The sequence below is a fragment of the Cydia splendana genome, chromosome 9 (genome assembly GCF_910591565.1).
Source record: "Cydia splendana chromosome 9, ilCydSple1.2, whole genome shotgun sequence".
Classification (NCBI taxonomy): domain Eukaryota; kingdom Metazoa; phylum Arthropoda; class Insecta; order Lepidoptera; family Tortricidae; genus Cydia; species Cydia splendana.
The window spans coordinates 15,839,411-15,855,822 of NC_085968.1; the positions used below are offsets into that span (position 1 = coordinate 15,839,411).

Consider the following 16,412-nt stretch of genomic DNA (forward strand, 5'->3'; position numbering starts at 1 on the left):
GTATATGTAATATAAGTACATAATTTAGGCAGGTACTGTACAAATCACTACACCTTATAAAACAAAGTTCCCCTTCCGCGTCTGTCTGTTTGTGTGTATGTATGTTCGCGATAAACTCAAACTATCAATATTTAGAGTGATTTGAGGAAGGTTTAGGTATATAATTTGTTAAGATTTTGTGTAACCCCTGAAGCCAGGGCGGGTTGCTACTTGCTAGTAAAACCATATCTGCTATTAGCAAACGTGCCAATCGTTTACGCTCCGTAGCGAATGAAACGTAACTGTCTCTGTCACACTATCATGGAAGAATGATACAGAGAGATGGTTACGATACGTTATGGAGCGTAAACGATTGTTTGACCCAGCTCAGTTTGACTTCAGCAACAATCTTCAGGAGTTTAACTACTCGGAATAGTGACATCTAGCGAGCAATTGGGTAACTAAACAAAAGCTGGGGTCATTGTTTCTTTTCTACATGGTTTTTACTACACGGAACAGCGCCATCTATTATAACTTTCAATTACTAGATTAAATAAAAAAAATATTGAGTGCGACTCTGGTTTTTTACTAAATTTAATTACAATACAACCGTTTTAGTAATGCCTTGAATAGCTTGAAAATGACAGCCAGCACGTGATTGGTCAATCGGCTGTCAAGCGTCAATACGTCATGATATCTACGTCAGTGATATCGACCAACTTCACTTCATTCATCCGATTCATCGTCCGCCTCGTCAGTCAGTTTAGTTTGCGAGTCTTTGTAGGGTGTCGTTTTCTGTGAGCTTTTACGTAGGCGGGAAACCGATCGATACTGCGGTATCACCAAGCTGAACGAGTAACATGTTGTGCATTGTTTAAAAATAAAGCAAAATTTACTATAACGATAACAATGGCAAAGTTAATAGTGCTTTGTTTCGCTGTATTTCTAACTGCGAATGCCGAATTTACTTGGAGACATCATAATAATGAAGAGTTGCCGCTAATATTGGAGGAAGTTCATCAAAAATGTCCAAACATATCGAGAGTTTACGCTCTTACCGAGCCGTCGGTACAAAATGTTCCTCTTTACGTGATTGAATTTTCGGATAAACCTGGAATCCATCAGCCTTGTAAGTATTCGAGGGTAGATTTATTTTTTGTAATTATTGACTTTTTCTGTTACAAATTTTTTTGATTCGTCCTTCTGGACAGGCTAAGACCAAAGGCCATACTGCCTCGTTATTTATATAAATATTTTCGTGTAGATAAGCCTGAAGTGAAATATATCGGCAATATCCACGGGAACGAGGTGCTGGGTCGCGAGTTGCTGCTAGGGTTGGCCCATTATTTGTGTGACCAGTACATGAACCGCGACCGTCGCATCCGAGCGCTCATACATAACACGCGCATCCATCTGATGCCGTCCATGAACCCTGATGGATGGCAGCTGTCGACAGACACAGTAAGTATATTAAACTAATTACATTATTGCCAAGTGTATAAATTTACTAGTCCCGAGGGAAGCATTTATCATATGTTAATTAATTTTTATTCTTATGACTAAGGGATGTCCAACAAAAGTTCAACAATCGGTAAGTTTTTGTAAATAAGTAATGTTTTTTTTATAAAGCAAAATAAATATTGTAAAGTTTGCAATTTTTTTTATATTATAAAAAGTATTACATAGCTATGATGAGATAAATTTGTAATAGAAGTTGATTATAATAATTAAACAAATATATATTACTAGAAATTTTTTGTATAAAATTCCTATCTGTAAGTTATTTCATCTTTGTTATTATAGTATGTTTTATTTTAGGGAACTCAGGATTATCTCATTGGTCGCTACAACAACCACACTGTGGATCTGAACCGGAACTTCCCGGATCTGGATGCCATCACATTTGAGCTTGAGAGACAGGGCATCAACCACAACAACCACTTACTGAGAGATGTGACCCGCCTTGCTGCTCCGGTGAGTTACCCATGTTTGTTTGGATTTGGTAGAATTGTCTCGATGAGTATTAGTTGCTTGTTAAAAGAAAATTACAGATAAAGCTTGTATCAAAAATGAAATTTTTTGACAAAAACTTATATTTCCATCTTAGCCTATATTTTGTCCTTCTGGGCAATAGCTTTCTCATTAACTAAATAAATATTATCTAACAATATTACACAAAATATTCTTATTCCAATCCAAACACAGCTACACTAGTATAATTTTTGAAAACATATTAAATATTTAATTGACTTCATGATAATGTGTGCACAAGTTTGTTTCTTAAATTACATCTTCTACAAGTTAAATTTTACCCCGTGTGCACACATGCTCATATGGATGAGTACAGACTTATCATTAATAGTAATAGTAACAGTAGCAGACGGCAAAAATCTGTTGGAGAAGCCAGAGCTGTTTCCGCTTGATTTTTCTTAAACACGTGTAGGATAATATGCTCACTAAAATAGGCTCAAAATTCTACAAAGGTTTCAGAATAATGTCCTAAGGGCTGTAACATGTGCACCATGGTTTGCAAAAAATACAGAGATACATGAATACGTAAAGATTCCAACAATCAAATAGGAAGTTAACAGATATTGTGTTAAATACAAAGAACGACTAAAAAAAACATACAAACGAACTTGCAAGGGACCTGGTAAACACCAACGACAATCCGAGTAGGCTGAAAAGGTGGCAAATACTGCAGCTGGAGTGGCTGGACCAAAGGCACTAGAAGATAAACTCATCAAAGTCAAGAGAGAGTATTTAATGGAATACCTCTCAAAACCCTAAAAAGACAGAACATCTGATTATGGCTAAAACAGCCGAATGCAGATAAAAAGGACCAAAAAAATAAAAACTAAAATAGGCAAACATTGTAGATACTAATTTCCATGAATGCTTTGCCGCAGTACCTACATCGTGAATAGGTGCCTACATAGAAACCATCCGAGTCTTTGGAGTAGGTAAATATTTCTCATCACACAAATTAGGTACCTACTCGGATTTGATTTTGAAGGCAGTTATATTATGGATACTGTTTATTAATTATATCTGCTTTTAGATATACTACTGTATTGTATTCAAATATGCTTGCGTGATAAGATAACTCTATATATGAAATTATTGATTTTTTCCCTTTGCAAATGTGCTCTGCCGGATATATGTGGGCTGTTGACGTGCTAGGCTAGCATTTCGAGATTAATGTTATGTTTTTGATACATGCTCCTAATAGAATGGGCTATAAAATACCCACCTATAGATTTGCAGAAAAAATTGTAGTCATTTACCTAATCTGTTTTGCAGAATGTTACCTCAATAGCCTTTAAATATGATTAGAGTTGTGCCGTTCTTGAGAAAGTGCTCCGTTTTGTATGGGGAATGTTCTCGTTCGAGAATATTTCCCATACTAAATGGAGAACATTCTTTAGAACGGCACAACTATAAATATGGTTAATGGTAACGTATACTGTATACCATATGTTTTTGCACATGGAGCACTTCTATGGCTTCTGGCAATATAATAAAGCTTTAAATATTATATTGCCAGATGCCATGACAAAGTTCACGCACTTGTTTAACGAAGGTAAACTAATTAATATAGACAGCACACAGGAAATTTGAAGCTCTGAAGTCACGTAGCGCAAATTGCGGATATCTAGACGCGGATAAAATTACCACTTCACATCCAAGTTTTTACCTTGTAGGCGAAATACCTACCGATATTCCTGATTTTTCGCATGTTACCATCGCCTACACTGTTAACTGACAGTTCGTAAACCTTATTACGAAACGCATAACCGCATCACTGATGAACAGTTAAGAGTGTTGCTGTTTAGTACAACAAATTTATTTGTTGTAGCTTGAGCCTGAGACACGAGCGGTGATGCGATGGATCATGTCCATACCGTTCGTACTGAGCGCGGCCATGCACGGCGGGGACCTGGTTGCCAACTACCCGTACGACGAGAGCCGCAGTGGCGCTCCCGTCTCCGAGTACTCGGCCAGCCCCGACGATGATACTTTCAGGTTTGTTGTGTCTTGTGTCATGTTTGGTATGTAAGTACCTACTACCAGTGGGGAGACACTCCTGCCTTCGGGCATTCTCGGCTCCGTTCGGCTCAGCATTGCTCCAAGCAATTATAAGTCCCTTTGCGTGCACGACCACAGATAAGAAAATGACTTAAATTTTGACAACCCTAAACAGCCGATACGGATAGTGTCATACATTAGAAAGGGACAGCATGACTAGTCCCTGAATCGCTGTCAAACTTCGGTTTTGTAGGAAGTGTCCCTTCTGTACGGTAGTACTATTATTTATTCTGTGGTACTACTTAAGTTGTTGTTATTTTGAATTTTTTGTCATTAAGCCGATCACTTTTAAAGTCGATCCTCCAGATATCTTGAAAAATTTATAACATATAAGACTTATTTAGTTATTTAATAAATGGCCGTCTTGTAAACCCAGCACTTGTTCACAGGGCGTTGGCCCTGGCCTATGCGATGAATCACGCGGACATGGCGTCCCCGCGCCGCCCGGGCTGCCACGCCACCAGCGCTGACGACTCCGCCACCTACAACTTCGGCAAGCAAGGCGGCGTCACCAACGGCGCGGCCTGGTACAGCCTGAAGGGAGGTACGTTACATAGGCGTGTAACACATTACATAAATCATTTTTTTAAACATGCAGATACGATGCGATGCGGTAGATGTCGCTATACGCCACCCCAAAGGCGTGTATACATAAGGGAAGGAATGGAAAGATTCGCGAGATTCTGGTAGGCTTCCGTAGCTCAGTTGGTTAGAGCTAACGCACGGATTGCGGAGGTTGCGGGTTCAAGTCCTGCCGGAAGCGTAATTTTGTAATTTTTTCCTTTAATATAAAATTTGGAATATGGCACGTGTATTGTACAACGTTTTACAGTACCATCACGCTCCGCGATTGTTGCTCCATTTAGGGTCCTAGCTAAATTGGTTGTTCAATACTTACGCTATAAAATTTCCAATTTAGCAAGAACCCTTAATGGCATAACAATCCCGTGTGGTGACTGTATACATATGGCCGTTTAAATACATAAGTTATAATATACAGACAGCGCACAAGAGCGGATAATTAGCACAAATGTACTGTAAAGTCCATAAATCAATATCTAATTTTTCACGGGTTAACAGTTTTAGACCTTTTCAGATTACCTTATCGCACTTGTTATGAAAACTTTAAACAAAGAACTCTCGTAATGTAACATTCACTTGTAAAGGAAGGTTCTCAAAGAGTTCTGTAGCAGGAAGTATCTCGGTTCCCACATAATAGATTGCTTCACGTGGACACTGACATTTATGTGCTAGCTCACAGACATATCGAAGTAGATGTTGTATCTGTCTTGTCTGGAAAATCAATTGTACCAATTATGCGGCTTATCCCTGGAGCATATTCATGTCACGTTACATCATCTCCAAAATAAATAATTATCTTAGATGATTGAATTGTCACGTTTTATCATTTTAGTAATTAGTTTTTTTATGATAAGAAGTCTTCAAATATATGAAGACTATCATAAGGATATCATTCCGAGTTAAGTCTGCACCAACTTTGCAAGCAAGAGTGTGGAAGTACCATCATAAACGTTAATTTCACGTGAAAATGGGACGTTTATATAGGCACACCCAGAGTGCAGAGGTAGTTTCTCTGACGGACTCTGTATGTGTGTGGAAAATGTCATCGCAAAAGCAGAGTTGTTGTCAAGCAAAGTAGCTCGTTTCCGTAGTCTACTCAGACATGTCTGTGACATGACGACTTGACATTTACGTGCGACCACTCGTTAACCATGAGTAAACTGGTTTAGTGATGCTAATTTGAGAATCATTGTTCGTTGTTGTTTTGCAAACACTTTTTTTAATGATAGTTATCTTCGGCTCACATGTGTGACATTGAATATTGTTCAAGGTCGATGTGAATCTATGAACACCTACGTTACCTTGTCTTTGCACGGTAATAAACAACTTTTTGTAACTAGGTCTGCATATGCAGTGCGTAGACCGCGCAATCGGATAATCTAAAATTAGCCAAACATTTGTTGTCAAACAGGATTCAGGAGTTAACTTTTATTTACTTTTATACTACTACCTAAATAAAATGTACCTAAATGTCGATTCTAAAATTAGACAATTTTCCATAAAAATAATTTTCAAGTCGGTTCAGAAATGACGGAGGACGACCGAGGACGGAAATTCTGAGGTAACATACCTACATACAAAAAAATAAAATAAACATATGGTCGAATTGATAACCTCCCCCTTTTTTGAAGTCGTTTAAAAAGTATACCTATAACAAAACTCTTTTTGGGAAAGGGGCGACATCGAGTATTGAGTTAGATCCACTTCGCTTTATTTGCCCAAAACATTGGTGTTGCATTAGAATTGATAACGCTCTTGAATTGTTAGAATAAACTACATTTCATGCATCAATAATTTATTTGAGTGAGGTATTGCGATGTTACTAGGAATCACTGTGCACATTATCTACAAGGAATCTCAGGAATTATAGGGGCAGCCTACTTTCCCCATAATACTATCTACCCGTTTCTTAAGCTCGAAAATCAATAAAAATATCGATGCCTAATCTCAACTGTATAGAAGTTATTTGAATGCAAAAAGACGCCGTAAACAAAGGCATTATCTTGCGTCCTCGAATAATCGCGAACGTCAAAACATCTCACAATTCTACGTCTGGAAAGTCCGCTGAAACACCTAATCCAATTGAAATATTTCAGGCATGCAAGATTTCAACTACTTGGCCACGAATGCCTTTGAAGTGACTTTGGAGCTCGGATGCGAAAAGTACCCAAGCGCGGACAAACTCGAGGCAGAATGGGAGAGGAACAAGGAAGCCATGTTGGCTTATTTGTGGAAGGCACATACGGGAGTGAAGGGTGTGGTGACTGATGACTCTGGGTTTATTCAGAACGCTGTGATCTCCGTGGTGAACATTACTGGACCGATACCGAGGCCTATCCGACATGATGTTACTACTGGTAAGTTTAATCCTATCAATCTTTCTATCTATTGTCTCAATTCTTTACTAGGTATGGCACTCTCTTGACTGTGCTAATTCCATCGACGATGTCCATCTCCCATTTCGTTTCTTCTAGCCAAGCCTAAACCTGTCCACTTTCACTATGGCTGGATCCTATTCACCGGGTGTTAGGATCCTGAATTAAAAAAAAAAATGAAAATATTTCTACGCCGATGCTTCCCGGCAGAATATGCTAACTTAACACCTTTTACTAACCAACATTGTATGTACCATATTCTTGGAAATAAAGTATTGAACTTGAAACAAAAATATTTTATAGACATACCCAGCCTGACACCACTCAAATATTCTTTTCAATTTAGAAAATCTAACGCTATCTAGTGGACCAATATTTTTAAAATGGCCTGTCCTGAATTAACATTAACATCGCTTATCGCAACGATTATGCCGGGGATTTTTCCGATTAGTTATATACAAAATTTTCAATTATTAATTTATTACCTACACCTTAAACCTGAAGACTTACGCAATTTCTCTAGTACAATTGCGAAAACAAGTGTTTAGGTATATTGCATTGAAATGTTATTGAATCGAGCATAACGTAAATAATCCCATTGAGCCGTTAACTATAAACTAGGCCAGACAATGCCATGACACAGGCTGCGATCGTACTTATGTAAGCTATTGTCATCCGCTAATCGAGGAGATTGTTCCGACGTTAACTCAATTAACTGGTAACTGAGTGCTTCCTACTTTTACGAGGTTTACGTCGCCGTAGGGCCCGTAGGGAAGCCCCAAAAGTGAACAGTTAGTTAAAATGAATCAGTTGTAGTTTGGTACTTTTGATTTTAAAATTCAACAGTGATTTTTGGTATTTGTACAGTCGTTTTCACAGTTTAAAATTTCTAATCGCAAACGCTTGCAAACCTTTGAATTAAATTGCTCCTAACTATTTGTACAATCTATGCGAGATTGTCTCCAAATTGCCAGTTTCGACGAGCTCAAAATTATTTTTTTAAAAGTGGAAAAATTACTGTCTTGGGTGAGACTTGAACTCACGGCCTCTGGATTGATACTCCAGCGCTCTGCGCTTGGTGGCTCAGATGGCAGAGCGCTGGAGTATCAATCCAGAGGCCGGGAGTTCAAGTCTCACCCAAGACAGTAATTTTTCCACTTTTAAATTTATTCTAAGCTTAATAGCATCGTTCGCAGACGTTTCTGCTTGTTAAAAATTAAAATGAGCTTAAAATTAATCAAAGTCCAATCCTAATTCAATAGGGGGTATTACTGCAATGTTCTGTCGCCAAAGTACAGCACTAAACCATAGAGTAACATATACATACTGTGCCTTAAACTGTTTTTTGACAAGTTTTCACAGACAATAAAATATGATATTGATACATCGAGGAGGTTTGTTTACAAAGGGCCTACCGGGAAACGCGAAAATCGAAATTTATCTGCCTCTTTATCGCTCGAATATGCAAGAGTGATAGAGTGGTTAGATAAGAAAATTTCGACTTTCTCGTTTGCGGTATACCCTTAGATTGTGACTGATTGTGGGAGTGGCGCCCCCTACGCAGAGTTTCGAGTAATATGTCTAATTATAACTAACAAAATCGTTGTCCAGGTGCTTTCGGAGACTACTACCGCCTCCTGACGCCGGGCCACTACGAGATAACCGCGAGCCACCCCGGCTACTTCTCCGTGTCACGAGTGGCTACAGTGCCTCACAACCAGAGCCAAGCGCACATCCTCAACTTCAAGCTAGAGGTGACTACTGAGTACCTACCCTGTAGGATTCTGCCAAAATTCTTGTCCAGGTGCTTTCGGAGACTACTACCGCCTCCTGACGCCGGGCCACTACGAGATAACCGCGAGCCACCTCGGCTACTTCTCCGTGTCACGAGTGGCTACAGTGCCTCACAACCAGAGCCAAGCGCACATCCTCAACTTCAAGCTAGAGGTGACTACTGAGTACCTACCCTGTAGGATTCTGCCAAAATTCTTGTCCAGGTGCTTTCGGAGACTACTACCGCCTCCTGACGCCGGGCCACTACGAGATAACCGCGAGCCACCCCGGCTACTTCTCCGTGTCACGAGTGGCTACAGTGCCTCACAACCAGAGTCAAGCGCACATCCTCAACTTCAAGCTAGAGGTGACTACTGAGTACCTACTCTGTAGGATTCTGCCAAAATTCTTGTCCAGGTGCTTTCGGAGACTACTACCGCCTCCTGACGCCGGGCCACTACGAGATAACCGCGAGCCACCCCGGCTACTTCTCCGTGTCACGAGTGGCTACAGTGCCTCACGACTAGAGCCAAGCGCACATCCTCAACTTCAAGCTAGAGGTGACTACTGAGTACCTACTCTGTAGGATTCTGCCAAAATTCTTGTCCAGGTGCTTTCAGAGACTACTACCGCCTCCTGACGCCGGGCCACTACGAGATAACCGCGAGCCACCTCGGCTACTTCTCCGTGTCACGAGTGGCTACAGTGCCTCACAACCAGAGTCAAGCGCACATCCTCAACTTCAAGCTAGAGGTGACTACTGAGTACCTACCCTGTAGGATTCTCCCAAAATTCTTGTCCAGGTGCTTTCGGAGACTACTACCGCCTCCTGACGCCGGGCCACTACGAGATAACCGCGAGCCACCCCGGCTACTTCTCCGTGTCACGAGTGGCTACAGTGCCTCACAACCAGAGCCAAGCGCACATCCTCAACTTCAAGCTAGAGGTGACTACTGAGTACCTACCCTGTAGGATTCTGCCAAAATTCTTGTCCAGGTGCTTTCGGAGACTACTACCGCCTCCTGACGCCGGGCCACTACGAGATAACCGCGAGCCACCTCGGCTACTTCTCCGTGTCACGAGTGGCTACAGTGCCTCACAACCAGAGCCAAGCGCACATCCTCAACTTCAAGCTAGAGGTGACTACTGAGTACCTACCCTGTAGGATTCTGCCAAAATTCTTGTCCAGGTGCTTTCGGAGACTACTACCGCCTCCTGACGCCGGGCCACTACGAGATAACCGCGAGCCACCCCGGCTACTTCTCCGTGTCACGAGTGGCTACAGTGCCTCACAACCAGAGTCAAGCGCACATCCTCAACTTCAAGCTAGAGGTGACTACTGAGTACCTACTCTGTAGGATTCTGCCAAAATTCTTGTCCAGGTGCTTTCGGAGACTACTACCGCCTCCTGACGCCGGGCCACTACGAGATAACCGCGAGCCACCCCGGCTACTTCTCCGTGTCACGAGTGGCTACAGTGCCTCACGACTAGAGCCAAGCGCACATCCTCAACTTCAAGCTAGAGGTGACTACTGAGTACCTACTCTGTAGGATTCTGCCAAAATTCTTGTCCAGGTGCTTTCAGAGACTACTACCGCCTCCTGACGCCGGGCCACTACGAGATAACCGCGAGCCACCTCGGCTACTTCTCCGTGTCACGAGTGGCTACAGTGCCTCACAACCAGAGTCAAGCGCACATCCTCAACTTCAAGCTAGAGGTGACTACTGAGTACCTACCCTGTAGGATTCTCCCAAAATTCTTGTCCAGGTGCTTTCGGAGACTACTACCGCCTCCTGACGCCGGGCCACTACGAGATAACCGCGAGCCACCCCGGCTACTTCTCCGTGTCACGAGTGGCTACAGTGCCTCACAACCAGAGCCAAGCGCACATCCTCAACTTCAAGCTAGAGGTGACTACTGAGTACCTACCTATAATTTTTTTTGTCGATGAAGGAATGCTGTTACGCTTCGCCCCCCTGGCCCTGAGGTGGCCCCATTATGGGGGGGTATGTGGGACTCTCACCTCCCAGCTCTTTTCAATTGTGAATAAAAGAGGGGGAGGAGCCTACCCACTAAACCCACACCAGCGTTTCCCACAACATGCCGTTTGGGGAGGCGTGCTGGGATCGCGAACATTCTACCATGACGCCCCCCACTGAGTACCTACCTTGTAGGATTCTGCCAAAATCCTGAAAAGAAATGTATTTATTTGTCAAATTAAGCCAAAACTCCTTACTTTTACTAGTCTCATTTGACTAGCGATTTGCATGATATAATTCGTTTCAAATGTTGATACTTAATTTCTTCCAGTTGCGTACCCATTAAAAAGTATCTCATAACTGCAAATATTATAAAAAAAACTGGACAAATGTAAGTCGGACTCGCTCACTGAGAGTTCCGTACTTTTTAGTAGGTACTTATTGTTTTAGTGGCAACAAAAATACATCATTTGATCAAATACAACATTTCAACTGTCTAACTATCACGGTTTATGAGATACAGCCTAGTGACAGACAGACGGACAATGGAGTCTTAGTAATAGGGTTCCGTTTTTATCTTTTGGGTACGGAACCCTAATAAACAAACTCATTATAATTGTATATTTGAACCGCCGTTACCGCACTCAATTAAGAACAAAGATCGTGATATTCGAGATTTACGCACGAATACCTGCCCACACATTACGCCTTAGCTTTTTGACGTAGGTAATTGAGTTCGTGTGCGTCACAGAATACCTACTTATAGGTATTTATTGGTATACCCCATCAATTTCGTGATCGTTCATGCTTAAATCCAAAATACAATTTATATTGACAAGCTTTGTGTTAGGCTGCTGTTTCTTACCAAAGATTCAGTAATTGAATGAAGATGTGTAGGTAAGCCAAATAGGTGTCAAATTTTTTTTTCTTCTACTTTTTCCTAATCAGAACACGATGATATGCCCTTAAACGGATCCCCACTATTTTTGTTACATCATATTTAAATACTAGCGACCCATCCGGCTTCGCACGGGTTAACAAATTATACACCTAAACCTTCCTCAAGAATCATATATTGATAGGTGAAAACCGCATGAAAATCCGTTCAGTAGTTTTTGAGTTTATCGCGAACATACAATCAAACGCACAAACAGACAGTCGCGGCGCGGGACTTTGTTTATAAGGTGTACTGATACTCTGCTATAAAAATGCGGTTGAATATGTTTGCTTTTAACTCTTTCAACTTGGCGAAATAAGAAAACAAGAAGACTTTTGTAAATATCATATTTCTCTTGACCTTTTCCCATTCACTTGGGGTTGGCGCAGCATTTCTTTCCCTTCCACACCTCTCTGTCACCCGTCATCATTCACTTGCGCTAGGCGATTTGCTCTTACTTTTTAGGGTTCCGTACCCAAAGGGTAAAACGGGACCCTATTACTGAGACTCCGCTGTCCGTCCGTCCGTCCGTCCGTCCGTCACCAGGCTGTATCTCACGAACCGTGATAGCTAGACAGTTGAAATTTTCACAGATGATGTATTTCTGTTGCCGCTATAACAACAAATACTAAAAACAGAATAAAATAAAGATTTAAGTGGGGCTCCCATACAACAAACGTGATTTTTGACCGAAGTTAAGCAACGTCGGGAGGGGTCAGTACTTGGATGGGTGACCGTTTTTATAGATAATGGTACGGAACCCTTCGTTTGCGAGTCCGACTCGCACTTGGCCGGTTTTTCTGTTACGGCTGCAACTTTCAGGCTTCCTCTTATATACTCATGACTTTTGTAAATAATGAATATATTATATCGAATAACACCAGTAAGTAAACGTACTGTGCGACCGAACGTCCACCATCGTACTACTAGCGCCACATGGCTATTTGAGGAACTAAACATAAAAACTAAAGCGCTGTCTATGACAGCCAAATCAGCCAGTATCAAATTTCTATATTGAATATTTCAGCCCACAACGAGCTGGTTCGACGACGAGATCGGGCCGTACCCGCGCGGGCTGCGCGAGGGCCAGCCGCGCATCTACAAGCGCTCGCTCTACGAGAAGGTCGTCAACACCCTGGTGAAGCCGGACAAACATTAAACGAAGTTAACGAACCACAGGTAGCACGATCACGTTTATATCCGGCATGTAGGTTAGTCTTTTGGGTACCTAATATATAAAACCAGCCAACTATAGTTCAATACTACAACTATGGTCTACAAGTCCAATGCTTAACCTTTTGACCGCCACAGTCGGCTGTGGCCGTCATCGGATTTTTTTCCCAAGGACGCCAACGATGGCTACAGCCGGCAGCTTCGCCAATGCGATAGGGACTTACGCGGGACTCCGTAAAGTTAAATTTCGGTTAAATAATCGCGATCGCCTGGCGTCCGGGTCACGTCTGGTTAAAAGGTTAAGTATGCATACCAACGTTGTTTTCGGGTTTTTATGAGTTTTTTCTATCATCTAAAATATTTCATCTTAGAATTGGATCAATCAAATAAATATTTTACCTAAGATATTTGAGTTATTTTGGGCCATAGTTGGGTTGTTTCACGGTATACTAGTTGATGGGTGCGCGTTTGAAAGATAGTACCAGGACCACCGGATTACGTTGCCACTGTGTGAAATTCACACATATTGGATCAAGTACAGTTTTTGCATCGCACGGGCGCGGGTGCGCTACGAATAGCAACCTTAATCCTATATCACATAAATAACTATGCGAATTTACTCGTGTTTCCTTGAGATGCAAAAACATAATAATACCTACACCAAGTTATTTATTTTCATTAAGTTAAATTTATATTCTCATTTTAAGTGAATAATGTATATTCTTATGAGAATAAATGTCTTAAACCATAAGCCGCGGTATTTTCAGCCGCGGGCAGGCCGAATAATGATAAAGATGACGAAATCTATATAAAGATCTTCATAGCTAGTAGAGTAAAATGAAGGGTATAAACATGATCGTGTTATATAGGATCTCACGCGCCGCGACAGGACGGGAGGCAACTTTCAAGGAAAGGGCAATAATAATATATGGTTGGTATATTCTTAATGCATTTCCTTTCGGCGGCATTTATCTACGTTCATTCTTTGTTCAAGTTTTAATGACAGGGCTAGCAGCCTATAATATGTGCATTGTTGCAGCAAGTAATGAAGTGCAGAAGTAAATGAAAAAACCTTGCAGTAAGTTTCACTAGATAGTGCCTCAACTTTATTGAGTTGTAGAGTAAATGAAAATCTTCATTTACTTACGTCTTTGCGAATTTATTCGATGCTTTCGTCCCGTGTTTGTCGCGACGCGCGTTTTGGACATGTTAGAAACTGATTTTCGCGATTATAATCAAACACAATTAAAAATAACATATGTATCTCTTACACCAAAAGTCAGTTTATATTTGGACCAATTTTAACTCTGTTATTGCCAAAGATTGTAGTTGTTTTACATTCTATTTTTTTTTTGAAGTTTTTTCTGGTCGTGTTTGGCAATACGAGAGTTATAATTACTTATTATTTAAAATGTATATCACAACATTTGATCAGACGTACGTAAGTAAGCAAATATTTTATTTATCGTACTACTAAAGTGCCATAAATAGTTTTGGTTATATTTTAGAGTATTTAATACAAACCCTGGCAATGTCACAAAGATTTAGAGCCTACATGGTTTTTAGATGTTTATTGTTGCATGTTACGAGTAGTAAATATTTTCTAGTCCTCAGTGAAGTACCTTCGCCTATGTATAAAGCTCCGTTAGGTTAGTGGATCTAAGAGTTAACCCTTCGAGCACTGCTGTTAGCTAATTTGATTATTGATAAGGTTTTATCCTTAAGGCGAGATATGTTTCGGTGCGATTTTCTATCGATCAAACTTTGTGAATAAATAAGGGTTGTCGTTAGTTAAAGTTACGAACAAATGATAATACTAAACGTAACATACAGAATAAGAAATGTAATCAAAACAGTCGCATATATACGATAGCATGGCTTCCCTTGATGCTAAGAGCATATTCTTATTAAAGGCCTGTGCACACCGGCTTGCGTGTGCGTGACGTGCACGTGCGCGTGCGCTAGAATGTTGGAGCCGGACACGCTCACGTTACGCAAGCGGTGTGCCGTCTCTTATAAGCATCTGTATACTACAACGCCGCACGCGCACGTGCACGTCACGAACACGCAGCCGGTGTGCACAGGCCTTAACTGTCTGATTAACCTAACGATTAGTCAGCCAAGTCTTCTGCCGTTAATATACAAACTGCATGCCTTTAACCTCAAGCCACCCAAAACAAAACTAGACAAGACAACTGTTATGATTTGTCAAATTAAAGATTCAAAATATAATGAACCGAGAGGCCTTTTTATAGGCCTCTGGGCGGCTAGAGGTAAATACATTCACTCAGCGACCCGCTAGGCGGGTTCTCTGTTCGTAGTCGCTTTTCGCTATATACCTATGGGCTTTCTCATGTTATGGGCTACGCTTTCTCGTGTTGGCACTGAATGTGTTAATGTCTGGATGTCTGAAATTCCATCCATACACTCCTTATTTCCATTCCTTACAAACACTAGCAACAGGGTACCTGAAAATGACATCTATGCCGATAATGAACTAGCCTAACAGCAGTCATCAAGGGGTTAAGTGATAAGTATTCTGTTGAATTTAATGAGATTTGTTTAATTATTAATTTTATAACCTTTAAATATTGGCAGCTAAAGTTTTCTACACTATTTATGTATTTTTAAACCTTTACTTTTTTATATCTATTCTAAAATTATTGTGAACTGTATGTACCTAAATGTATTTGAACTCGAATCATTCCTCTTAACTCGACCACTTAACCATTCCTCTAAATATAGTTAATTATTGTAATGTAACGTGTAAACTTGTAGGTTATATAATATTTATGTAAAATTCACAAGTGTTTGACACTAAGTAATAAATAAAACATGAGATTTTGTGTGAGCAAGATTATTTTATTTGTATTTCATATTCATGTTATTTGTTATTCAAGTAAAAATATATACAAAGTGTCTAACTACTAAAAATATATAAAAAGGTCAGAAATTATCTTTGTTTTAAATTGATCGTGATGTAGAAATTCGAACACCTATGACGAGTATATAACTTTTATTCTAATTTAGACTGGGGAACTTTAGCAAAAAACTAAAACACACATAATTTACCAAATAAAACTTTTTTTAGAAATTTTAATAACAAAACTTCCGTGAGACGCATACATATTAAATATATTAAGAACGACACTTTTTTGAAGCTTTATAATATATATTTATTTTCAGGTGATTAAAACAAACGGGCAGTGTTAAGAATTTTATTGTCACTCTCTCTTGGTTTAACACAAACACAACATAGCACACATTAAACGAGATTCAATCATTATTCATTAAAGTTCCATTTACTCGAGGAAGACGGATTGAGCACATCGCTGTTCATTGTTCAAGTCTCTTCCCAATTTTGTAACTCTTAAGATCTAGTTTCCCAGTGGCGTAGCTAGGCGTGTGCGAAGTGGGCCGTTGCCCACGGCCTCGCGCCCCAAGAGGGGCCTCGGGCGAGGCCCCTTCGGGCACAGTGAAAGAAAAGGGCCTCGCAGATGCGATTTCGGTCACGGCTAGATTAG

The 16,412-nt window shown here is 40.6% G+C and overlaps 1 protein-coding gene across 2 annotated transcripts; it reads left to right on the plus strand.

The window, feature by feature from the left end:
- The first annotated feature begins 731 nt into the window (after positions 1–731).
- LOC134793641 (carboxypeptidase E-like) lies at positions 732–12,938 on the plus strand. 2 transcript variants are annotated; one of them, XM_063765277.1, is made up of 8 exons: positions 734–1,108; positions 1,244–1,440; positions 1,798–1,953; positions 3,839–4,005; positions 4,458–4,612; positions 6,747–7,007; positions 8,637–8,779; positions 12,743–12,938. In XM_063765277.1, the coding sequence occupies exons 1-8, from the start codon at positions 889–891 to the stop codon at positions 12,872–12,874; spliced, it is 1,431 nt and encodes a 476-aa protein (XP_063621347.1). In that variant the 5' UTR covers positions 734–888; the 3' UTR covers positions 12,875–12,938. The 2 variants fall into 2 exon arrangements, with proteins under 2 accessions (XP_063621346.1, XP_063621347.1); XM_063765276.1 differs by lacking the exon at positions 12,743–12,938 and having other exon boundaries at positions 732–1,108; positions 8,637–8,998.
- Positions 12,939–16,412: the final 3,474 nt, after the last annotated feature.

What these genes read in the sequence shown, in the direction of transcription:
- LOC134793641 (XM_063765276.1), top strand. Translation starts at nt 889, where the DNA reads ATGGCAAAGTTAATAGTGCTTTGTTTCGCTGTATTTCTAACTGCGAAT. An exon ending in CCCGACGATGATACTTTCAG is followed by an intron (nt 4,006 to 4,457) that starts GTTTGTTGTGTC and finishes ACTTGTTCACAG; the next exon opens with GGCGTTGGCCCTGGCCTATG. An exon ending in CCGACATGATGTTACTACTG is followed by an intron (nt 7,008 to 8,636) that starts GTAAGTTTAATC and finishes ATCGTTGTCCAG; the next exon opens with GTGCTTTCGGAGACTACTAC.